This window comes from Spinacia oleracea, chromosome 6 (assembly GCF_020520425.1).
Source record: "Spinacia oleracea cultivar Varoflay chromosome 6, BTI_SOV_V1, whole genome shotgun sequence".
NCBI lineage: Eukaryota > Viridiplantae > Streptophyta > Magnoliopsida > Caryophyllales > Amaranthaceae > Spinacia > Spinacia oleracea.
Window position 1 is genome coordinate 149,359,530 of NC_079492.1, and position 27,735 is coordinate 149,387,264.

General features: G+C 33.0%; 1 protein-coding gene across 1 annotated transcript; it reads left to right on the forward strand.

Annotated features, from left to right (window-relative positions):
- Positions 1 to 5,517: 5,517 nt before the first annotated feature.
- Positions 5,518 to 13,454, forward strand: LOC110791603 (lysine-specific demethylase JMJ13). Its single transcript, XM_021996361.2, has 11 exons — positions 5,518 to 5,999; positions 7,421 to 7,793; positions 8,018 to 8,174; positions 8,276 to 8,495; positions 9,423 to 9,476; positions 9,559 to 9,638; positions 9,741 to 10,018; positions 10,683 to 11,078; positions 11,179 to 11,486; positions 11,573 to 11,833; positions 12,591 to 13,454. Exons 1-11 carry the CDS (start codon positions 5,997 to 5,999, stop codon positions 12,852 to 12,854), a joined length of 2,394 nt encoding a protein of 797 aa, XP_021852053.1. The 5' UTR covers positions 5,518 to 5,996; the 3' UTR covers positions 12,855 to 13,454.
- The last annotated feature ends 14,281 nt before the right edge of the window (positions 13,455 to 27,735 follow it).

Consider the following 27,735-nt stretch of genomic DNA (forward strand, 5'->3'; position numbering starts at 1 on the left):
TTTAGCGACGGGATTTCCCATCGTTAATGGTACAATTTCTTGTAGTGTATATACCCGTACTTGAAATCGTACACGTATCTTTTTGTGGGCATATATTAGACGTAATTTTTTTTTCCTTCGTATATATTACTCTGTATAAGTAATGAAATTCATAAATACGAGTATTACGTACTCCGTAGAAAGTAGGAATTCAATACAGGTATACAAATACAGTGATACTCCGTATATACAGCGCATGACAACCAAAATCCCGTTGTTGCTAGGCGTACGTATACGACGATGCTTCACGAATCGTATTCTTTTGTTTGCGGAATAATCGCGCAATCAAAATACCTTTTTATATCAATTAATTTCCAACCATATTTCATTATTCACGACAACATTTTACATCCCATGGTCAGAAACATTTTAACACACTCATCCAAATCTCAAAGTTGTTGTTAACTTTTGTGTGTGTTTTCTCTCATTAAATGCTCTTTGCCTAAACTTATGGTCTACAATTCTACATGCATCTTCCTCCTATAGTCATATCCACTTTCCCTTTTCAGCATAAAAACATTATTAGGAATTTTTTGAAACATTAATTTATTTGAGGATAATGTATCTTAAATATAAGCACTCAAGGATGTAGTACAAGGGTTGCATGTAAACATTAAATATATTTTCTTAAATTAATGTGATAATGTCTTTCTACACCTAATTTCTTTATAATTGTATGGGTATTACCTTTTGTAACAAAAGGTAACTAGTTTTGGAGCCCGTTTAAAAAACGGGCAATTATATAGCGTTTGTTAAACCATTTATTAAAGTGTTAATTTTATTGAACGCTTGTGATTTTAGTTAGAGTATATGATTTATTTAGAGGTGATCAAATTTTTTAGTTGAAAAAATATATAAATTATGGGGAATTAATATTAAGTGTTAAAGAGGAAGATGATGTAGTAAAGGTTGAATATGAATTTAATGGTGAATCTATGTTGGATGAGGAAAATGAAGTGAAAGATGTGTTGAAGTTGTGAAATGGTTCGTATAACAAACAACAACATGAATATTTTTTTAAAAAAACAAAATAATAATAATAATAATAAAAAATCCATGGATGAAAGAAGGAGGCGACACGTGTCATCTAACAAAAAAATCCATGGATGAAAGAAGGAGGTGACACGTGTCATTTAATCATGTATGGTTGTTCTTTTTATAGACTATGTATAGATACGGAGTACCATTAAGGCTATGTTTGGTTGAGTGTAAAACATTTTCAGTGTAAAATGATTTTCATGGAAAACAATTTACAATGGATAACACAATTCCAAAATTAGTTTTCCGTTATTTGGTTCCATGTAAAATAAAATGATGAAACGAAAGAAAAATGAAAGGGAAAAAATAAGCAGATAGTGAGAGGAGTGTACAAGAGAGATAAGGAAAATTAAGTAAAACAGGATAATTGGATTTTCATCATTGGGAGAGCAATTTCACTCCCAAGGAAAATGGTTTTACACTCCTTTGCAAACCAAACAGCTTAAAATTAAAAATAAAGGAAAATCATTTTTCAGGGAAATATTTTACCCCCTACCAAACAAAGCCTAATTCAAAACGTGTGGAGTATTTTCGTTAATTTTTTAACTAGCTATGTCAACTCACATCAAGAAGAATTAGAGCAAGACCTAGAGACAAAACCTTATCTAGTTAGTGTATCTACGGGGTACATAGTACTATTGATACTTTTACATGTTACGAAGTACGTACTACTCCATCTGTTCATGAATAATTGTAACAGTTTGATTTTTACACTACTTATACATGAATTTCGACCAAACTTTCTTACTCCACTAATCTATAAAAATCAAATGTTATTGTGTAATATGTTGTTGGATTAATCTTAATATATACTTTTCAAATATCATTTTTTAAAAGTTTTACTAATACATGCAGAGTAATTTCATATAATTACGGTTAATTAAACTAGTGTCTTAACAAGAGTATCAGTCAAACTGTTACTAGTACTAATTCTTAATTTTGTCTGGATTATTTGACCTACTCCATAGTTTATACAGTAGTAAGATCACTTAGATGGCACTTCAGTAGTCTCAGTAGAGTGTAGACAATGCAAAACTTTTGTAAGAGCAGCTATAATTGTACTATACTGTCAAAATTTGCATGTCCAATCCATAGATAGAATCTTTTAATTAATTAATTAATTAATTACTTTAAAGTACATTTCGAATCTATTTTTCTGTAGACAATGCAAACATGAAATATCCACTGGTCAATTTAGTACAACGACGGAGTATTTACTTTTTTTCAATTTTTCCTAACTTCAGTTTTCACATCATATTTATGGATACGTCTTTGTTTGCTAATTATACCTTGAATACTGACTAATGTTGATGTTGACATGAGTTTAAACTTACTAATTAAATCAACTTATCCTCTAATTTAAAGAAGAAAATGACATCAACAACCACTTGTTTATGTGGTTAACTTAAAACTATAAACTTTTAATTAGTTCATAGTAGAGCCAGTTTTAGGAGTATTGATCATCTTAAATCGGTAATCTAATCGCACATGATTAACATGCTTTAATTAAACCAGCCTTGCACCCTTGTTTTTTTTTCTCCATTCAAGATTCAATACTCTGTCTACTTGCATTTGGCTATATTAATCTGTTGAACAAGTTAGTTAATAGGGATGAGGACATTTTGAGTCGATATTCGGCCATAAAAGTTGGGACAATAAAGGATTAAAGAAAAGTTGTGACCTTTTAATCCATATTGCTTATAATTAGGACTGCTAATCTCTATTCTATGTTTATTTTACAAGGGAATATGAGATAACTTGGTGTCTATGTAAAGACTAAAATCCCCTCATTAAATAACTACTTAAATTGCAATATCTCTATTATATCTCTAGTACACAAGCTAACTCTCCAGCACTTTGATGTCTACGTAAAATATCAATAATAACTTTGCTTAATTTTTAATTAAAATGTTGATGTATTTGTAGAATGTTGCAATATGCTGAGTAGTTGTATATAAAACATGATTCGAAATATAATATACCGAATCCTAGTACCTAATATGTCAACTTTCATAATTCATTCTATTTTTTTTTTTTTTTAAATACTTAAGTTGCAATTAGATGAGTATGATTAGACGACTAATAAGCATGATTATTGACATATTCTCTAAATATTTTTAATCGAAAGTATATACTTTTATGTTAGTAAAATACTCCGTAATACGGTGTGGATAGAAATAAGTAGTGGTCAACGAAGAAGAAAATAGAAGAAAAAAAATGGAAGAATTGAATTAGTCAATCAAACATGTGATTAAAAAATGTGTCACTGTTTACAAATATAATTATTTGATTAGTTGCACTGATTTTTGTTTGTGGACATAATGATTATATGTTGGTATTTTTTGCCCTATAACCGACGGTTTCAATCATGTTTATGTGTCAAATGTTTAATTAATCACCCTAATTATTACTCCCTCCGTTTCTAAATAAGTGTCACTTTTCTATAAATGACGTTTCCTGTCCACTTTTCATTTTTGAACGTACATTTTTCTCACTTTTCCATACAATTTTCCCATACATTTTTCCCGCTTTTCCATACACCTTTACTACTTTTCCATACACTTTTCCCATTTTTCCATACACTTTTCCCATTTCAATGGTGTGTTCGGCAGTAGCATTTGAAGCAGAGGGTAATATTTTGACCTAATCAATACGCTACTTGTAAATTTTGTAAGTGTTTGGCAATGTAACAGTTAGCGGTAAATGTAGCGGTTGGATAGCTTTTGTCAAACGTTAAAATTATTATTCTTTAAGATAGCGGATAGTGTTTGACAAATTTAGAGTAAAGTTTAAAGCTTTTATTTTATTTTACAATATCAACCGCTACTTTTACCGAACACTCACATTAGTTATCCGCTACAATGACAGTTAAACGTTACCCTCCGCTACTCAACCGCTACCGCTACTGTAACCATTACCCGCTACTCAACCGCTAATCGCTAATTTTTTCGAACATGGCATAAATATGTTTACATGATAGTAGCTTGCCAACCTTCCATACTATAGTTCGAGTACAAAATAAGAAAAGATTTAATACTTTTGGGGGGGTTTTAAAGTTTTACCATAATTTGTTGATGAATTGGTGAGAAAACAGTTACATGAGAGATTTATGGGTGACCTAGCTAATCATAAGAAATCTACACGTCGCATAATACGTTGATGGGTAAATTAACAATGATTTCTACCTAATCCTACTAGAATAATGACTTTGTATGTTGTACTTTGTAAACATTTTTTTGCCATAACAATGTTGTACCCCGTGTACATTAATGTCCTTCTATTACTTCTTATAGAAAAAGATGAATAGTCGAGGTCAGTAGATTTGAGCTAGGTTATATAATGTGGATTTGTGGATAACTTAATAAGTTTCGGTAAGAGTCGAGTCGAGTCAACTTTGAGTTATCGATATTTAGCTTTTGTGGAAACTATAGTACGAAGTAGTTCATTTTGTAACTATGGAGTATTCCCCTGTCCGGCTGTCCCTTCTTTAATTGCGACATACAGAGTAGTCAAAATTCATTTATTAAGAATTAAGTGTAAAATGTGCACATGGATTGATAAAGTGGGTTCACGAGGAGATGGATAAAGATAGAACAAGTGAAAAAACATACTTCATATTATTTAAGGTATAAAACAGTGTTAAAGAGGCACTCCAAATAGGAAAATGAGCGATATAAAAGGAACAAAGGGAGTACGTTTTATTTCAGTAAAGTAAATGTGGGAGTAGTTCGGGTCCATTTAAGTTAAAGATTGTTTCCTACATACAAGAAATTCATGCTAAGTCAGTTTTGCCTAGAGCTGGCAAACATGTCATGTCAGGTCATGTTCGTGTTTGCCGTCGTGTCGATTTCGTGTTGTTTATAAAATTTATCAACACTATCTAAAAAGTAAAATAATTACATAATATGACAAATTAATCTAAACGGACGTGTTTGGGTTGGTTTCGTGTCTTGCGTGTCAGTTTCGTGTTTTCTCTTAGTATCTTCGTGCTTGTGTCATGCCAGTTTCGATCGTAGTGTCATGTCGTGTCATAGACTGCCAACTTATATCGTGCCGACTTCGATCGTCTTGTCGTGTCGTGTCAGAGACCGTCATCTTTAGTCAATTTACCGGATATTCTGATTAGTAATAGCTCAAACAAAATTTGTTCACATGCCATACTCGAGGGGCATTTTGGGAATTGGACATTATAGTGTACAAAACAAGGGGAAACGAGGTGAAACGCGTTTCAAGGGGTCGGCAAATGGGTTCGGTTTAACCACCTAACAACCACCCACTTTTATTTTTCTTTTTTAATTTTATTTCCCATTCACACACTTCAATTTTTGTTTCCATTAATAATAATTCCCCTTTAATTCGTAATTTAGGATACTAATCCCATATTATACCTCCATTAAACCCAAACATTAATTTTGGAATATAAAACTATAAATTCTACTTCTCTCTCTTCTTTTTCCGCTTTCCTAATCTTTCCCCCTTCCTATTCATTCATTTCTTTCTCCCACTGTTTTCTCTCTCCTCTGTTCCTAACTCTTCTCCTTTTTTTTTCTCTCTCTCTCCTCCACCGGCTAACTACCTTTTCCGGTTGCCGGAGAACCGAAAAACATCTCCGGTGATAATTCTCTCTCCGCTTCTCCACCTTTCCCGCCTTTTCTCTTTTTTTTTTTGACAAAAAAGGAAAAAAGAAAGGTTTCGGATCTTTGCATAATTTTGCATGAATTCGTTGAGTGTGGTGGTGGTTGAGTAGAATGTGGGTGACGAAGAAGGCTATGTTATCGTAGAATGTCGAGATCGTGATCTAGGGTTTGGTGTAATTTCGCTTTTCTTCCGATTTTTTCTTCCTTTTTTTAATACAAAATTTTACTTGTTTTCTGGTGGAGAAGACGACGGAGACCAACGGCAAAAAACCGCGGAATGAGATGGTACTGTTTTTCTCCCTAATTTATTTCATCTAATTTTCGCCTTGTTTCAATTAATTTTTTGGTGTGCATTACTCTATACGGAGTATCATGTAAGATAACTGTAGATCTTAATTGAATGTATTGCGTGATCTTATCATCATAGATATGCTATTTTGGAAGGAATTTAGAATAAAATCTGTTTCTATTGAGGGATGTACTTTGTGATTATGTCATTTTTTTTTTTTGGGTTTGTGAATTGTAAAAAGGTGTAGATTGACTTTGAAGACTTGGGTTGAATTTTTGTTGCTGAAAATTTTATTTCTATTTTTAGTGGCTGCCCAAATTTGTTTTGCATGAAGGGGTCAAACTTTTTGTTTTGGTCTTGAAATTGACTTGTGTGCTTCATAATTGGTGGGTTCCAATTTTTGTTGAAATCCGTTGATTTGTTCAATTATTGGGAAATTAACTCCGTTTGAATCAGTAACAGTTCTTCAACCTTTATGAAATTCTGTGCTGGTATGTCACTTGTAAACGGAGAAGTTTTGAATTGAACCGTAATGTGTTTATCCTATGCATTTTGTGGTGGTGTTGCATTGTACAATTTACTTGACTGCGTTTTCGAGGGTGTTTCTGATTGAAGGGAAGGGGGTCGCGGGATACTACTAGCTCTTTCTTGGAGTTGTATTTGTTGTATTGGCCGGACCAAGATTCTGGCAGCTTGTGAGGCATTCTCCGGCATACTGGAAGTATCTGAATCTGTTCAATCACTTTGTTAGAATTAGGGGGTATACAGTTTCGTAGATAAGTCCCTCAGCATGGTTATCAGTTGGATTTCATGTTCATTTAGTAGCTTTTGGCCATCTGCTGTGCAAATTATTTTCTGTTTAACCAGTTATTATGATCAACTGTTCTCCCTATGCCAACGATCCTATAAATGCAGAAACCTACTCTGTCTCATCAATAACTTTTCATACACTACGATATACTCCGTACAAATTTAACGCAAGGGCTATGCTGCGGAATCATTTTTGTGACATCGATGAATTATGTGTTTTTGGTCTTGCTGAATGTAAACAACCACAAGCTAGGAATATTTTTTGAGCTAAGGTGAAGTGTAGCCACTATTTCATCCTTATATGCTCAAGGCAACTAGCTATATGGGCAATTTGGATCATAGGCCCGCCATTAGGTGCCGCAAGGCCTGCAATTGCTAACTTTGCTTGTGCATGCGCGGTAGTTATAAAACTTGGTGATAATCCATGGTTGGGAGCTTGGTATCTTTACTTCCATGTTATATTGGCAAGGTCCTTCCGGTTATTTGTTTATATGATTTAAGTTTTTAAAAGACCATTCTGGAGTAGTAATTGTTAACTGTTTTTGTTACTCTTATTTCCTTTGCTTCTCATCTGTTTACTTTGTCATGCAATTTATTGCTTTTTCAGGTGGAAGGGAGGGGTTGTTTGTCGAAAGAGGCTAAAAATAATGGTTTAGAGATTCTGAAGCAGAAAAGGCTTCAGCGAATCAAGTCAGAAACAGGAGTACAGGGCACCAGTAATATGATTGCCAGAAGTGGAGGAGATGGTTTGAGAGCTTCAGCATCATGTGGCACAAGGATACATGGTAGCGCTTTTAGCTCCAGTGCTGCTTCAAATGGAAAGAAGAGTTTTCCAAAGCGCAAGGTGGAGAAGTTAAGTATGTCTGACTTAGATTGGATTGATAAAATCCCAGAGTGTCCTGTATACTGTCCAACAAAGGTTGAATTCGAGGATCCATTGGTTTATTTGCAAAGTATAGCACCTGAAGCATCCAAATACGGTAACTAGCTTTGTCAAATTTATGTATTATGTGGTCGGAGTATCTTTTCTGTATCCTTTTGTATTATGCAATTTTATTGTTAATAGATTACAGCGTCGTGTTTTGTCAAATCAACTAGTGCATTTATGTGTAAAAATCTCGACAATGTGTCATATCTATGAAGTGATATTTTGATACTGCCTCTGCTTTGATATTCTAATTGGTTATAGGGTTAACCTTTGCAGGTATTTGCAAGATTGTTTCCCCTATAAATGCTTCTGTCCCTGCCGGGGTTGTATTGATGAAGGAGAAAGTGGGTTTCAGATTTACGACTAGGGTACAACCAGTTCGCCTTGCTGAGTGGGACACTGATGACAAGGTTACCTTTTTCATGAGTGGAAGGTGATTTTCCATTCCCTGACAATATGGCATGACGAAAATAACATAATGAAGAAAATGTTATAACTTTCCTCATACTGACTGCAACAATATTTTTTCCCCAGAAATTATACGTTCCGTGAATTTGAGAAATTGGCAAACAAGGAATTTTCACGCAGATACTGTAGCACTGGATGTCTTCCTGCTTCTTACCTGGAAAAAGAATTTTGGCACGAAATAGCCTGTGGAAAGACGGAAACTGTTGAGTATGCATGTGATGTTGATGGAAGTGCCTTTTCCTCTTCCCCAAATGATGAACTTGGAAGAAGCAAATGGAACTTGAAGGTGTTTACTTGTACTCAATTATACTATTCAGTACATTTTGAGCTGATGATTTACATACTCCATATGGCAAGTTGTTTGATTGTTATAACAATAATTGCAATAACTTCGCTGCAGTTTTTAAAATCTAAGGTTCAACTATAGCTTTCGTAACTTGGCATTTGCCTCAGAGTTCTCATCTATTTAGGAACAGAAGGAGAAGAAAGGATAATCACTGTTTCAATCTGAACAGTTCGTGTTTTGTTACCTTTGAATATGTTGTACATTTTATATATACTATATCTGGAGTGAGAAAGAAGTATGTTCGGTGCAGTGGTTGATGCCTATGAAATGTAATAGTGGCAATTCTTGAACACAATGTATCTAACTGAGCTAACTCTTAAAGGGCGGTGGTAGTTCAATCTTCTAACAATTCAACATGTTAATGTATTGAGTGTTTTTATAGCCCCTCTGGTGTATGCTACGTGAAGGAGGTAGATTAAATACATACATTACTATACTGGTTCGGCAAATATTCTGGTCGTTAAACATAGAACATTTGATATTTGCTGTGATATTAAAAGAATTTCCCCTTATACATGTTTTATCCTTGGTATCCTATCTTTATCTGCATGTGACATGGATATATTTTCAAATAATCTATGGAATGTTTTTTTTGGCTACAAGTGTTTAGCTGAACTTTTTGTTGGATTTCATGAATAGATTATGATCATGTTTTATTATTTTAGCCTCATGCTGCATTCCTGCACCTGCGGGCTTTAGTTAAAATAGGTTAGCGTGTTTCTTGTAATGTAAACCCGATGGCAACTATTACTATATGTCATCCATGTTACTATTTTCATGGTTTTTATGTGCTTTTATCGTTGCCTGCTGTTTGTTCCACATGTAGCTGCTTACGTAAAAGTACCTTTTCGTTTATTGTGGCTTCAGGAACTCTCTCGGCTCTCCGAATCTGTTTTGCGGCTTCTGGAAACATCTATTCCGGTATACAGAACTATCTCCTTTAAATTATGCCACATTTGGGTTTTTTTAAGGAGGCCTTTTTAAGTTTGATGCATTTTCACAGGGAGTGACTGATCCTATGCTTTACATAGGAATGCTTTTCAGTATGTTTGCCTGGCATGTTGAAGATCATTATCTGTACAGGTACATATCATACTCCGATATTAGTTTGAAGAATATATATTTTTAAGTCAAGCTTGTTAGTGGTAATTCTTATTTCGTTTGCACCTCTTGCTCTGATGACAGTATTAATTATCAGCATTGTGGGGCCGCTAAAACTTGGTACGGGATACCTGGCAGTGCAGCTTTGCAGTTTGAGAAGGTTGTGCGAGAGCAAGTATATAATAAGGATATTTTGTCAACTGATGGAGAAGATGGAGCATTTGATGTCTTGTTGGGAAAAACAACTTTATTTCCCCCGAGTATCTTGTTAGAGCATGGTGTACCAGTCTACAAGGCTGTGCAAAAGCCGGGAGAATTTATAATCACTTTCCCCAGGGCATACCATGCTGGATTTAGCCATGGTAAGATGAATATCTTAATTCTTTTATGTTCCCTGCATAATTTTTCCGTAGTCAACTGGTATTTTATTTCTGAAGTAATACGAGGAGTCTGTATCTCACCGATGAATGCATATCAGAATTCTCTTGTTTTCCACATAGTATATGAACTAAATAGAGGAAATTAAGATTGAAGATAAACCTTGGAAAGTTTTTGACTTAGCACAGGGTGTTTTTGAATGGATATTTTATCTGTTTTGATCAAATGAAGTTGTTTCAGATGGACAACCTGAATAATTGTCAATTTCTTTTGTAATCTTGACAGCTATCATTTGTTTTTCAAGTTTGCTTTTATCGGTTTCTTAAAAATAAATTTAAATTAATAAATGTGCCAAGTTCAAATGCTTTATTTTCAAGTATACTAGTAAGCCATTCCTTCAAAAAAAAAGGTATACATTCATATTAGGTTTTGTTTTGATGTACTCAAAGTAAGACTCGCTTTCACTGTGGTTATAACTTCTTTGCATTGGAAACCTCTGCTGTGTGGTGTTAAGTTTTGTGTATTCTGTGTTATTGCTAAATAGCACGAAGCCTCAGTTTATTCATTCTTTATTCCACTTTATCTGAAAATTTGTACATATGCAACATTGATCACCATAATAAACGTTTAGATGTTATCCATTTGCAGGTTTTAACTGTGGTGAAGCTGTTAACTTCGCGATTGGAGACTGGTTTCCTTTAGGAGCGGCGGCAAGTCGGCGTTATTCTTTTCTTAATAGGATTCCTCTACTACCACATGAGGAGCTTCTGTGCAAGGAAGCAATGAATTTGTATAGATATCCTGAACCTGAAAATCCAAATCATACTACTTACAATTTGACATCTCAACTCTCAGTCAAGGCTTCTTTTGTACGACTTATGAGATTCCAGCATCGTGCCCGTTGGTCTTTAATACGATCAAACCTCTGCACAGATGTTTCCATGGATGCTTATGGAACAATATTATGCAGTCAATGCAAACGCGACTGTTATATTGGCTTTGTCAGTTGCGGCTGCTTGTTGCATTCTGTGTGCCTTCGTCATGGTATGTATAGTTCTAAGGCTTATACTTTTTGTTGATAAATGGAATTACTTTTGAGTTTTGAGACTTTTATGTAACTGGATCTTATTTTAATTCACTGTAGACATGAGTTCGTTAGTTTTCCCTTGCGGTGGTGGTGGTTGCACACTAGTTATAAGGAACGATCTTCCTGAACTGGAAAATGCAGCAAAGAAGTTTGAGCTGGATAAGGAATTAGTGGAAGAGCTCCAACAGCCTATGGGAAATGAAGATTTGCTTTCTCTTTCCACTATTTTCCCTGTTGAAGAGGATGATTATTTTCCATTTTGTGATATAAATTTAGAGGTTGGCAACTTGTCAGAAACTCCGCTTTCTTTTGCTGCTTCAACCCTCTGTTCTTTTCGAGATAATGATTTCACTCATGCAAGCAATGTAAGATTTTCTACTGTCTAAAAGATCATGTATTTCTTTTAAAACTCCATATCTTGACACGGTGTACTAATTCACTTTTGGTACAGGACTGTTCTAACTCAAATATAGTTGATTGCAATGACGATATATCTCATCAGTCATGCCAGTCTTCTTTATCAAATTTGTCGTACAACGAATTCATGAGTTCAGATCAGGGTAATCAGAATTTACTGGAAACTATCCCCGATGTGGATCACTGCAGTGATGATTCTGATTCAGAGATATTTAGGGTTAAACGTCGATCTGCTTTGAAGGTAGTGAGAAAAGGTGTTATTGGCGAGATCAAGTCAGATCATGCTAAACATCAGGTATGACCGAGATTACGGGCTGCCTCGTTAATCCTTAAGCTTTCAGTTTGTCTTTGTGGTCTGACAAAATTAATTTCCTTCCTTTTCTTTCAGTATTTTTCTATCTCAGTTTACATCACATATTTAACTATATCTGGGGATTTCTATAAGATCTGAGTAGACTATATGGGTTCAGTGGCTATTTTTTTTTAAAAATATATTTTTTATATTTTGATATTAGCTTGCTGATGTATGAGTCGTATGACCTTCTTTTGTACCCCATTTTGTCTTATGAAGCCTTGATTTAACCACGCTCAAGTTACTTCCCTTTGAACATTGATTTAACAGCCATCGAAATTTTCCAGTATGGGACTAGGAAATTGGTAAATTTGATAGTTTGGTAAATCGGTAAATTGGTAAATTTTCCAATATGGGACTAGGAAATTGGTAAATTGGTAAATTTTCCAATGGGACTATTGGTAAACTATGAAGGGTGATGGGATTTCTGTATGGATCTCTGGTTCCCTGGATTTGACCTTGGTTCTTCAAATTATAATACGAAGTACTTACCTTGGTAACTGTTGGAAATAACCTGTTCTATCTGTTTAGATTTTGCCCTTTTGTTTTTGGTACATTTTCAATGGTCTACTAAAAGTTGAAACAAGTTGATTTTGGTACTGCTAGGGAAAACTGCTGCCTTATTAATGTTTCTGGTTTTTCCATGCTGAAATAAATATTCAACTGTTTGTGACATTCATTATTTCTTGTATAATTTCAGGGGCTAAAAAGATTGAAAAAATTTCAGCGAGAAGGAAGATTTGGTGACACAATTCCTGTTAATTACAGTGAATCCAATAATAAGAAGGTGGTCGTTATGAAAGATAGGCGATCCATACCTCCAATATCAATCAAAGTAAAAAGGACTCCTGGAAAGATAACAACAACAACAACCGAAACGGAATCACTTCCCTTAGAAAGAGCGCCAAAACGTCTACGAGTTAAAGGTCCTACATTTCTCGGGTCAGAAAACAGGTTAGATTAACCCATAAACCCATAAATAACCCCATAACCAGATAGATTACTGGAGGCCCAAAATTAGTTAGTCAAACCTTTGGTAATCTCTGATTATTCTTTTTCTAACGGGTCAAAAGCTCCTAACTACATTGAAAAGTAGTACAGAAATTCGATTTATGGAAGCAGTGAAGACTTGAAATTCGATTAACCATGGCTAGTAGAAGACTTGAAATTCTTTTGTGCAGGCCTCAAAAATGGGGCAAATCGCACCAGTTTCGTTGTTATTAAACGGGTTCTTTTGCTGGAGTGTTTTAATGTCTTTGGTGGGAGAACCTTTTTTCTGCATCTGGGAAAATATAGAATGTGGGTTTACTGTAAATCCTTTTTTTTCACTTTGTTTTTAACCAATTCTATTATTGTGAGGACAATGAGGTATTTCCTCAGTCTTCATGTTTTACTCGGGTAGTTTTTTTTTTCTTTTGTTCTGTCTTTGTTTGTTAACATGAGTCTGCTGCTTCTAATTAGGGTTCTTTAAATTCTTTTTGTAGCTACAGCTGATTGAAAGTTGTAACCTTCTGACTATATTAATACACAACATGCAAAGAAAAGCTCTCCTTTTCCCGTTCTCTCTCTCTCTTTCGTATCGTGTTATTTTTACTTATAATTCGTCGTCGTTATAGGGAGAAATGGTTGTGCTGTTTTATGACATTTTTACTTATCAGGCTGTATAAACTATTGTTAGGGTCAGTTGATTTAATTTACTACTCCCTCCGTCCCGGAATACTTGACCTGTTTTCCTTATCGGGCCGTCCCTTAATACTTGACCTGTTTCTAAAAATGGAAATATTCTAACAATATTATATTATTTCTCACTCCACCCCTATTAACCCACCTACCCCCTACTCCATACAAAAAATAATTAAAAATTCAACCCCTACTCTCCCCCAACCCCACCTCTTAACCCACCTCCCACTAACTACATTAAAATAATACCCCACTATCAACTACTACCTATTAAATTAAATAAGTCAATTCAAATCCCTTAAACTCTGTGCCGGTCAAACCGGGTCGAGTATTCCGGGACGGAGGGAGTAGTTGCATTACTTGAAAAGAGGTTTACCAATTCTGACAAGTATTGAATCCGATTACAGCAACTTTTGTGAAAGACCGCTTTATCGGAAAGAACACTTTGATTGGTTAACTAATTAGTTTCAGTGATCATATAACTTATATGACACCAATGTGGTCTTTTGTGTTAGACCGCCTTATACAAAAATTTGTAATCCGACTATAACCCACTCAAACTGAACCAGAATTTTGATGACTTGAATAACAGAACCAAATTCAAGTTGTCCACTCGGTTAAGGAAATGGGCTTGGCCGCTTGGGCTAGCAGGTTTGTCTAGTCGGATTCTGTCTAGTCGTCTACATCATTTGCCGGTCCAAAAACGATATGTCATTGCCCTCTTCGAAAGTGGATTGCTCCAACTTTTTTTTACTATGCAACTATTATAATCAAATCAATATGTTAAATAGGACGGAGCCTCAGTTTATAAATTTTACTACGCAGTTAACAACATACCGGAGTATTTGCTTTTTACCCGTTTGACTCAAACTGAAATATTCGAAATAATGGTCATACTTGAAAAGAGGTCCTTATTCAAGATTCAAATTATACAAAAGTCATCAAAATTCAGGTTCAGTTGTTAGTTACTCCATACAAGTTCAAACTCAATTCGATACATATATTTTGGTTATTAGTTAATATTATCAACAAAATTATAAAAGGTTCAATCAGTAGTTCAGTACTAACCCATACATTATGAAGTACATTTGAGTGGGCTATACTCGGATTCAGTAATGGAACCAAATTCCAGTGGCCCATTTGGTAAGGACATGGGCTTGGGCTTGGGCTTGGGCTTGCAGGCCTATTGTATTTAATACTTGTAAGACCAACATAAATTTAGACTGCTTTTGGATCATGGACTCATGGTCATGGTGAACACTAGGTTATGTATCTTAAATATATTATGGCCATGTGAATGTCAACTAGTTTAATTGGTTTAAATTGGTAAAGTCTTAAGGGTGGTAACCAAGACCTAAGATCGAATTTCGTCTAGTTATTTACACTATTTGTCGGCTTGTTGTTTGTGGCTCTCTCTATAGAGAAAATAATATGTTATGGACCTGCCTGGGGGCGGATTTCTCAAGCTTTTATTTACTATGCAATTATTATGATCAAATCGATTAATACAATGAGCTTGTCAAATAAGTTAATACAATATGCTACCACTAGCTTCCATATAGGCTCTGTTTGATACGGTGTAAAACGTTTTCATGGAAAAAGATTTTCCCTTTTCAATCATTTTACGTTGTTTGGTTGGACCAAGGGATGAAAAACAATTTTCTATAACTCCCTCAAAAGTGGAAAAAGTTTTTCCATTTGAAAGGAGGGAAATCACTTTTCTACCTTTCTTCCTTAACCCCCTCTTCCTTTTTCCCCTCAATCTTCACCATCTTCTCCCATTTTCTTTTAAGAAACTAAACAAACGAAAACTAGTTTGGAATTGTGTTTTCTTTTGGAAAATATTTTTCATGGAAAATCATTTTACACTGGAAAGTTTTACACCAAAACAAATAGAGCCATAGTACAATTATCTTATATTTTTCCGAATTTCGACGGAGGAGGTTAGTTGGTTACTAGCCGAACCATACCTCGAACCTTGCCTTTTAGCCCTTGCTCAAGAGTCAAGGCTAGACTATTAGACCATGGTCGACTTTTGTACGAGCATGTGTATTGGGCTTTGACCGGCCCATTCTTAACTTTTCCCATATATTCTTGGTGGTATTCTTCTTATGGATACATAGTAACATAAACCTTATTTAGTCTCGATCATTTAGAAAGAATAAATAAAAAGTTTATAATAAGTTAGTGAATTGTTGCATGTTTTATGCTTATGATCAAAATATGTTGAAAATGGTGGGTCTCAAAATCTTTGACGAATGAGAATGAAATATATTTGTGGTTTTGAAGTGATAGATTATATGCTTCACAACCATATGATACCCTTTGCTAACCTTGACAGAAGCACCACATTCTTATTTCATTGGATTATCATATTTCTACCCATTAATTTTACCTAATTATTTATATATTTTCTTGTCTTTTTGTGGGTCCAAAATGTCCTTTTAACCTTTCTTTGGAATAAAATAGGGGAAACTCAATGAAAATAAAAGTTAAGGAATTATTTAAAGTTATATATACAAGTAGTTTTATATATAAATAAAAAGATAATAAGTATTATTTTTGATGGTTTCCAATCAATCAATAATGGAGTATGTAATGTTAAACACAGAAAATCTGTTCCTTTCTTTCTTTGTTTCTTTAAGTCTTTATCATGCTTTTAGTTAGTTGATCAAACTACTTTTGACGTTTTTATTGCAATTCAGTCAGCCTAAGATTCATCATGTCTCATCCTTTTACATTCTTCTTCCTTATATTTAGTGACCATATCATATTTTTCTTTACTTCTTACTTGGACTATTATTGGAAATAATATAACCCTCTTTTTTTTAAAAAGATATTTTCGTACGTCGGCCTAAAAACCCATTTAATGTGACATGTCGAGTTTATGTCACACTTTGCACCCAACAATCAACAATGTAGTCTGTAGTGCAGATATGATAGAACCCTCTTTTTTTTAAAGATATTTTCGTACATCGGCCTAATAACATATTTAATGTGACATATCGAGTTTATGTCACACTTTGCACCCAACAATGTAGTCTGTAGTACAGATTACACTACAGACTCGCTTAAATTATGTTGTACGTGTATACATTTATGCGAAAAAAAAAAATCTATTGAATCCAAATATCACTACTCAATAGCTGAAAGAATTAATTAATATGGTTAGGTAGTTATAGGATTAATTAAAGAATTAAAACAAAGTAATGGAATAGCCTTTATGTTAGATGCATATCTAATTTTCCTGTCGTGCTCAAAGATTTGGACAATAGTGGATTACTCAAATTTGTTTACAATGGTAAGAAACTAAGAATGTTCGGTTTATATTTTTGTTTCACTTTGTCTCTTTTCTCTTTATATATTTTTGTTTCACTATGTATCCATTAATTACATGTTGCAATAATAAAAGAAAGGATGACATGAATTTATGAATTAATTCTTTTTCAACAAAAGTGACTTCAAATTCTTGGGCAGGTATTCTAATTTCTTGGTATTCTTCCTTTTCCACTTTATTATTTTCTTTCATTATTTTTTTCTTATTTATGACCAATGGGGAGTTTGTTTCTGACAAATGAAATTCCAAAGGTTAGATTTAGGAAGATATGCAACAATTAGAAACCATGTCTTTTTGAGGATGCTTAGACAAGACTTGTAGTGACTACCACCCTGCCAAATGGCCGATGCTTATGAAGGTAGCATCTTGATTATATGATATCAATCTTAAATATGTTCATGTGACTTGTTTGGTAGATGGTAATGTTATAACGGAAGTACGAAAAATTATAAAGAACGTAAATAAAGAATACAAAGATTTAACGTGGTTCATTAAACAATGTGTCAGCTACGTCTACAGGTAGAGAAGATGACCAACTGTCTGTTGATTCGGTAGTGATTGAGGTTGAACTTGGTAGCGAGAACACGCGTTCTCCCGCAACAATAATTGGGAGGGGATTGAAACCTATTTACTCAGAACTCGCCCCAAATTCGGATTATCCCTAAGGGTGAACCGGGTGGTAACATCATAAAAAACACAGGCAGAGAAGAGTGAAGTTTTATCGATTGAGAAATATATATATATAGTCTCTGGAAAGATGCAAAAAAACCCAAAAAATAGACCCAAAAAGATAACCTAATCTTGTTTCAAAATATGTGTATTATTTTCCATTTCAATAATTTTATCTACCTTTTAATATAATTCTTCCACCAAAACAATAAAGGGCAAAAAAATGGGTAGAAACAAAGAGGCCCAAAATAATAGCCCATATAATAGTGGGTGGGTTATGAGAAACATATTGACCCATTATACATTATGGCCATACTTTAAAGATGGTGACATAGCAATGGGTTGTATTATATTATTATATTATTATATTGAAAATATAATATTATTATATTAATAATATAATATTATTATAAAATTATTATATTTAAATTCAAAAATAGTAAAATATGGCACATTACTTTATCCTGTGGTTAGAGGGATGATTGATGAATATGGCAAGGTAATCAATCAATTTCATTACATTCCCACGCAAAATAAATCAAGAAAGTCACGTGACATACTCACGCTCCTACAAAAAAATGGTTCAAAAAGTCAATATTCCCTCAAAAAAACAATATTCCAGGAGCCCCATTTATATCATTGGAGCAAATTTTGGAACAAAATTTTTTAAGGTGCCCCAATGTCGGGGAAAAGTGTTAACTTAGAATTTACACTACTTCTTACTATTAATAATTAATTAATATTTAGTCAATTTTCAATTAATTTTTTTTAAATAATTTTGAAAGAAAAGGTTTCAACAATTACCTGAATTTTTATTTTATTATTATACATAATTCATTTATATTTATGATAGCTTTTTACAAATTTCTTTCTCATTTAATTTGGGTCTCTTTCTCATAAGTATTCATTTAGGTCATGTTGCAATCGTTTGCTTAATATATGAACAAGATGCCATTGTCTTGTCAAAATCATTAATTAATGAGGATTAGGGATAAATTTTGATTAAAAGCAACCTCACAAACTTTTCTTTTGTACTTAGACACCTCATAAGTTTGAAAAGATGCAATATATATTTCAAAGGAATAAATACAATTGGCCCTATCATCTATCCTTGTTAATAATCATTACTCTATATTAATTTCAGTTATACACGAAATATATATTTGTTATTTGCCAGTACTCGTAAATTTCTACTACTAGTCGTTATAGGACGAGTACAACAAATAGTGAAACTTGATAACGGTTGAAGCTCTAATTAAGAAAGATACACTTCGTAACATACTTTTCCTACTCCCTCCGTCCCTTAATACTCGACCTGTTTGGACTTTTTGTACTATTCACATAATTCATTTTGACCCTATTTTATTTCTAGTATATGAAAACAAATGTTAGTATATAATATACTGTTGGCTTCATCTTAATATATATTTTTCAAATATTACTATATTTATAAATTTTTATAATATGTAGTTAAAGAAATTAGTGGTTAAAGTTGTGCATTGACAAGCGTGACCGATCAAAACAGGTCGAGTATTAAGAGACGGAAGGAGTATTAAGTACTACATAGGATTTAAGCAACTTTTGTTGTAATGGAAAAAAAGACTTTCTAATCTTTTATACGTCAAAATTCATAAGGTAATTAAATCAACTACATGCATATATTCCCTTGTTAAGGTTTTGTGCATAATATTCAATTCGAGGTACATAGATGTTACCCCCCGTTTTTTTTTTGAAAAAAGTACATAAAAATTTCATCCAATTTAAAACTTGGAAGTTTTGAACACTAACTAATTAGTACCTATAACATACATACTCTTTCATATATATACGGCGCAACCCAACCGTAACCGTTGGTTTTCAAGTTTCTACTTTCGTGTAAAGTGTATGGTTAACCTAATAACAAAAGTTTCGTAAGGGGACTGGAGCAGGCTACCATAAAAGCAAACCTAACCCGGATTTGACTTAACTTAACCTAAACTTCGCCCGACTTACCCGGTTTATAGATCCAACTGCAAATCAGGAACATTAGTCGTGCAAAGAACCACACTAATTCTAGATTATAGCAATAAAGACAGAGAATTCAAGAAAATAAAAAATAGGGGACAAAAAAAGAGAGAAGAATAAAGAAAGATTAGTACAAAACGAAGACAAATGAGGATCGATTAACATTGTTGAAAGTTCCAAGTGTAATAAAATTCTGGTCCGGCCACCACCACTATCATAAGCTATGTTACCTGGACTCAATCAAATATTCGTAGCTGATATAACACTCGGAAATGGGTGCGGACGGCTCGATACTTCATTTTAGACCAAAATCATGCAACTTTATAAAGTAATTGTATCGAAAACTTGAACACGTACTTGTGTCCAATATGGATATCTGAATCATAGTAACATAGAACATAAGAATTAGAAGCTAATTATGAAACTTTTTTCACTGAATAGCCGCGTCAGACACTTACACACATAACCGTGTCTAATATGGACAGGGGCGGATCTTTGTTTGTGCTGGGGTGGGCCTGCCCCCCGACTGAAAATTTTTGTAGTGTATTTTTAGTTACGGCTCCCTCTAAAATTTGTGTATAATTGTATAATTATATAGTATATTGCTTAATTTTTTCTACCGGCCCCCTCGTAAAACTGTTCAAGGTCCGCCTGAACATCCTAGTTCGGGTAACGTAAAACATGGGAATTAGAAGCTAATTAACTAATTAAGTACTATAAGTAAATAGTACGTAGAATATAACATTAACCAAAAAGATTACTATACTAAACAATTAGGAGTAATTAATTAATCAAGGTACGTAATAATAAGATTCCTTATTCCAAACCTCGAAATATTATTTGCTTCGGTTTTACTCTAGTGTTAATAAAAGTTGGTTGTTCCAAGAGAAAGAAACTGACATTCAAGAGTATAGTAGTTGCATTGCATGGGTAAGATCTCCTTGTTTGTAGCGACATAATATGGATACTTCCAAACCAGATCAGCTAACATTATAAAATTAATTAAGCTAATTAAGTTTCTAATTAATAATAATAAATTAAATTCCTCAAAACATGTAAACATTTGAAGCAAAATTCTCAATACCGAGGAATGGTTGACATTCATAATATGACATACTACACCCTTGTTAATTAATTATATACTTTATACTATATACTCTAATAATTAATTAATTAATTAATTAATTAATTAGGTAGATTAATTAATATAGGTAGAATAATACAGTATAAAATTGGTGGCCTGAATTTGATTGAGATGGTGATCGAGTTAGATGGTGCCAAAGAACAGAAATTGTCAGTATCTTCTATTTCTGCTCCGTCTTAATCGCTGCACACAATCCCTTGTTTTCTTCTGATTTCTTTTGTTAATTAATTATGAGTAATTCTTAATTAATTAATTAATTAATTAACAACTAATTCATTCAAACATGCACATAAACACAAGCTATATGCTCGCCTTTCTGTCGGTATTATCCTATATTAAGTAGCTACTACTCGTACTATATTTTTATATTTTGATCAAGGTTTGTTTAATTTTTGTTTAATTTTTTTTTTTTGCAAATAATGATCAAATTACTTGAACATTACCAAAGATGTGGTTCAAGTTAGTGTCATTTGGAGTAGAACAAGTATGGGTGAATCACTGTCCTATAGAGATTTCACCTTATATTTTATTGGACATTTTGCCTTTTAATTAATGCATGCATTAGCTCGACTTTTACCTCAATAAAAAAAGATATGGTTAAAGTTATCCCGTTATGAAACTTTGTTTGAGCGATTATGATTTTCATAAACTTTTCTAAAGTCGCATTTTATGCATGTAATCTAAATAATAAGAATACTAATGTGTTTTCCTTGTGAGGAGGGTCGATCTGATTATACTTTTTCTTTTCTTTTTTCCTTATAAAAAAAATTTGTCATCCTACTTTTCCCCTCGGCTCCTTTTGGCATGTTACTAAAGCCAGATTAGTTACTACTCCGTACTACATATGGCAAGTGTTTATAAGGGTAAATTATCTCTTCCGAGTTCTGATAGAGGCCTTACTATATATAACCGGTCTTATATTTGGTGATAATAGAGCATATAAAGTGTTAGGACATAATCTTGGGAGAAAATCGTCCTAACTTTCGTGTACTTTTCCTTTAAAAATATAAAATAAAAAGTAGAGTATATAAAGTGTATATATACTTGTTTGAATTATTATTGGTAAGATAATATATAGTCCATGACAATTATTCCTTTTATTTCATTCTCTACAAAATAAAAGGTTGTTGAACAAGAAACATCCATGAAAATTCAAGAAAGCTCTTGGATTAAAGAACAAAAGTAGATGTATAGAGATTTGGGTCATTCTTTTGTTGACTTTTTAAGTCAACATATAAGACATACTTCATTTAAGGGTTTACGGGGGGATTAAATGGGCGGTAATTGGATTATGATGATGCATGTGAATATGTGATGTGGGGTTGTAGACTTGTAGTATTAGGTTTCTTAATTAACAAGGTCCTCAAACCTGCATACAAAATCATCAAGAAACTAATTCATACATAAGTTAAGGTACAATATTGAAAGAAACGATCATATTTTTGTTGTAAATTAAGGTACGGTCACTACAAGAATTTGTATCTTTAACGACAACTTAATTACGACGGGTTAAAAATCCCGTAGCAAAAACCTTTTGCGACGGGGCTAACTATTAAACAAAGACGGGAATAACCGTCGTAAATCTCTTTTACGACAGATTAACGACGAGATTTTCCATTAATGACGGCCCCCTTTTATGACGGATTCGCGACAGAATATCTCGTCATTAATCAACGATTATTGGCCTTTATTAACGGAATTTCCCGTCATTCATGGTACGATTTCTTGTAGTAGATATTGAGAGGAAACAAAATAAGGTTCCCCAACCCAAAAAAATAAAAGTAAATATATAATTATCCCTTATTTAATTTATATTTAATTATATGTAAAATAAATAAATAGACAAGTTACATAAAGGTGATAATGTGAGTTAGAAGCAAAAGCTTTATTGTCATCTGACTTTGGTATTCGAAAATCCGTGGTATGTCACCTTTTGTCATGCATCTTAATAAATACTAATGCCATTACCTATTCATAGTATTCGATCTATATACATCATGGAGTAATATCTACTCGATCGTACTAGTATTTTTAAGTCAAGGAATTGCATCATCTTTTCTTTTATTCCATAACTCTAGGTTTCATGAGATCCAGTTTCTTATAAGATCATAAATGAACTACTAAGCTATATTATATATAAAAAAAAAAGAAAAAAAAACAAACCTCACTCGCATTTTTAAATTGACATATCGAGCTGAGCTCATTTTAGATGATCGAGTTTGAGGTTGGGGTGTTACGTTTAACAATTGAGTTCAAAAGTCTACTTTCTCATATATAGGCCGAAATACATAATGAACGAGACTGAGTCACCGGGTGATCGGTTATCAATTTATTCAATAACACCTTTACACAAATAGCCAGAGATACTCTGTATATATCAATCTGCTAACAAATACTGCGTACAAAGATTTTTCAGGACCTGTAAAGAGTAGTCATCTTTCAAAGTACTCCGTAATAGTAGTTTTTAACTTATCCAAAATTGTTTACCTAGCTAGAATACATATGGTGGTCATATGTATGAAGAAGCTAGAGCCAACACAAATTACACACACCCCTAAAAAAAGTAGGATCACCCTACCAATGCATATTATAGGGGGGAATGGGGTGATATTGATAATGATGAGTTAGGTTAATAATAGTCAAACCTAAAAGAAAGTAGGTTTGGTTTATCCTTTTATATAATACTATAATTATATATAATACATGGTACAATCAACATTCAACACTGTCACTGTGGCTTATTTCCTCTTTATGTTAGACTTAAGGTTGTAATGTCATATCAATGTACGAGTATTATGTCTATCTATCTATATGTACACCCACGTAACTTTGTGTTTATGTTCAGTACTGTCAAAGAACAAGCTAGGAAGACTTCAAAGACGTACATATTAACATTTATTGGCTCAACTTTTCATCGAAATTGGGTACGTAAGTACTCCCTCCGTCCCGGAACACTCGACCCGGTTTGACCGGTACAGAGTTTAAGGAACTTGAATTGACTTATTTAATTTAATAGGTAGTAGTTGATAGTGGAGTATTATTTTAATGTAGTTAGTAGGAGGTGGGTTAAGAGGTGGGGTTGGGGGAGAGTAGGGGTTGAATTTTTTAATTATTTTTTGTATGGAGTAGGGGGTAGGTGGGTTAATAGGGATGGAGTGAGAAATAATATAATATTATTAGAATATTTCCATTTTTAGAAACAGGTCAAGTATTAAGGGACGGCCTGATAAAGAAAACAGGTCGAGTATTCCGGAACGGAGGGAGTAACGTAACATCGTAATACAAACATGAGTAAATTCCGTTATGAAGAACCTAGGTCCGAAAAAGTTCAAATTATATATTACACGATGTATCTTACGCGTGGTATATATGTTACTATATTAATTAGATGTTGAAAACAAGCTTAAATTATAATGGTAATTCGTGGTATGTTACTGTACTAACGTATGTATTTAGTTATTTAGTACGTAGTATGATAACTTCGTAGGACAAGAATGCAAATCGATCAAAAATTAATTACTTATTGAGATGGCGAATAGACTCGGATTTGAGACCTGTCTATATACCATATACAGGTCATCGGTCTTAATCCTAGCATAAAATTACATTGTTGTAGTTGTGGACTTTGATCAAACCTCAAGGTCAAATGCCTAAATGGCTAAATAGTTGTGGATTTCGATCTTTTTACTTAATAATTATAATTTAAAACATGGGTTAATAATGGTATATTCTCCTCGTCTTTGGTTACTTATTTATAACTATTTTTAGTCGATGTCATATTCTATTAAGTAATACAGGGTAATTTCTAACGTGCTTAAGTTAGAGTTGATCGATCTATATATACTTAAACCAATCATCAATATATTTTTGGGTGAGAACTATTATATATTTTTCTCCGTCCCTTTTTATAGTTTTGACTCACAAAGATTGAAATAAGATACCCATAAAAAACCGAGTCTAATATTCACCTTAATTACTTACCTTAGTTTGGAAATTAAAAGAAATTGTGAAAATTTGACATACTAAATTAAAAACCAAAACAAGAGTTGCAGCAAAATTAATGACGTTGGTTAATTGTCGGTATTACTTGCCCAGTTGCCCACTTATTGCCGGGTCGCCTAATCAAAACTGAGTTGTATCTTACCCAAATACCCGGATGGTAAAAAGAAAGTAAAGTAAAAGTGGGTTAGTTGGGTATTTGACTGTCTGTTAATTGAAAGTATAGAAATGTGGGACCCATATAGATTTTATCCCAAAAGGTGCATCATTGTTTCAAGGATTGAAAACCAATTAATCCATATAATAACGATTATTTAACTGTCAGACCACGTATCATATCACTTACCACGTATTTTCTATTCATCTTGATTTATATTTTGTACTCCGTATTATCTAATAGTTAAATAAGTGTAATTTAATGTTATGTTTTGTTCACTTTTTTCCCCTTATTTCAGTAAAAATAAACTCAAATAAGTTGAGATAATATAAATTCATGAAAAATAAGGGTCATCCACGTTTAATTATAACTAAAATAAGTTCAGATAATATAAGATCAAAAAAACAGGTGCATAGAACGCATTTTTAGACGGTATGAAAAAAACTTACTGTTAGATAATGCCTTGAATCGGTCAAGCCCCTTATCTGCAACGCCCCAACACGTGTATCTGTTATTCTGGACTAGGGTTATCTGTTTTGGGCCTATTTTCTGTGCTTTTTCGCATCTGTCTAGAGAGTACTATATAAATTCTTTAGGTCATAACATTGTCGTATTCTGTAATCTGTACTCCTCAAGATCAATAAAATTTTTCTCCCCTCTGCCTGTGGACGTAGCTAACACATTGTTAGTGAACCACGTTAAATCTCCGCGTTCTTTAATTACGTTATTTAATCTTTCGTTGCATCTGTTATAACACTTACGTATACCGTCTTAAGTTGAGTTCTATTCACCTGATTTTCAACTATTATTGATTATAATTAGTGTTGCGTAAGCATTGAATAGAAAAAAGGAAAAATGAAAAGCAAAGTAAAGGAAAGATGGAGCAAAGGTTACAAAGATCGATGCATGGTTAAAGGCATTAAAAGCTTCCTTATCATCTTTCAACTAAAAATAGTCTCCAATCTCCAATGTGCCCAAAGTTAATTACTTTTTCTTATCTTTTTGTCCTTTTTATTCTTATTTTCTTTTTGTTTTTCCAAGATGGTTTAAATGTCAAGAGGAATAAAATACATGGAATTGCACGAACATTAAGGCTTTTTCTTTCTTTTTTTTTATTTACTTTTTTAACCCACAATGAGCATAAAATCCCTTTATTTCAAGCTTTTTTACTACATGAATTTATGCCTTTCTTTAACCACAAATCTTTGTGGCTTTCATCTTTCTTTTTAGTATCAAACGTGCATGAGTCGGGCCATTTTTCCTTTTCATTTCTGAATTTTGAACTAGTTCCTTTTGCTTTTCTAGTCTTAATCTCATGTTATGAAATATAAGGTAGAACATATAAAAAAAATCGCGTAATAAAATCAGGGTGGTTTAGATTTAATAAACCTGACATAATTCAAATATCCTTTCAAAAGAAAGTTTTATAACATATTTTTAACTTCTATGAAACAAAAACCAACTAATTATTATAACCATTAAGACTAGTCTAGTTTGCATAGGATATTTTGGACACCTAAATGAGCTCAAACTTTGAGAACTTAATTACCATGGCTATTAAATTCATTATTCAACATATAGTGCCGCTAACTTCAAAGCCATGAACCACCCACTCCCTTTGCTAGACAAGAGTGTTAATGTAAGTGTAATTCGGACAATAGATCCTAATGTCACCCATAACAATAGAAAATACATTTTTTCTTTGGCATCACTTATTCAATTCTAAACACTCATGAACCAAACATCTCTCTTTTCCCAATATTAATAAGTTATTCAAATTTTATGTGTAGATATTGTACAACTTTTTATTAGTGAATTAAGTTTATTACGGAGTATTAAAAAAATTAAAAATTGATCATCCCATGTATATATTTCACGGGTGATTGCAGCAACATTTAGTTGTCGCAATCCTACGTGTCAGATTCTAAATGGTACATATAGGCGCTATATAGACCATACAACAACAACAACAACAACAACAAAGCCTTAGTCCCAAAATGATTTGGGGTCGGCTAACATGAATCGTCGTAGAATATCATCATTGTCAACAATCAAACAAAAAAGGAGCAAAAAGTAATAAGAAAAACAAGGAAGAGAAAGTGGAATTAATGAAAGTAAGAAAGGGAAAAATGTATATATATTATAGAAGAAATATTGTAAGAGATAATAAAAAAAAAGTAAAGTTTAAAATAAATGAATAAGTAAAATAAGTATATTTCAAAATAGCATGTAAATTAAAAAAATTAAAAGAATTCTAAAAATAAATAAAAATAAGAATAAGAATAAAAAAAAAAAAAAAAATAGAAAGAAACAAAAACATGAAAGCTGTATAAATCAACTGAAGTCATCAATGTATATTCTCTCCCTCCACATTGTCCTATCCAACGCCATATTTTCCTCAATCCCAAGAAAGCTCATATCGTGCTCAATCACCTTCCTCCAAGTTTTCTTAGGTCTGCGCTATATAGACCATGCGTTATCAAAATATTTTTACTGTCAATGCAATATTTGTACTATTAAAATATTAAGTCGATATAAAGAAGGAAACAAATATTTATTGTACTTATAATAAACTAGAATTTTTAGATTTTCCTAATTTTTTTTATAACAAGTATAATAGGTTAAATATTTTTATTTTTCAATTACATTCTGACACACAAGCATGACTGTCATCATTGTGACACGGCTTAAAGGTTGCGACCTTTATCATTTTCGATCTTTCACAAACTCCCATGCTCGATCACAACTACATATGTATGCAATGTAGATTTAGATGATTTAAAATGAGTAAGATACTCTGTATAAAGAATTGGTTTACATTCTGAATAGGCTAAGATAGGTCATACTCTTGAGAA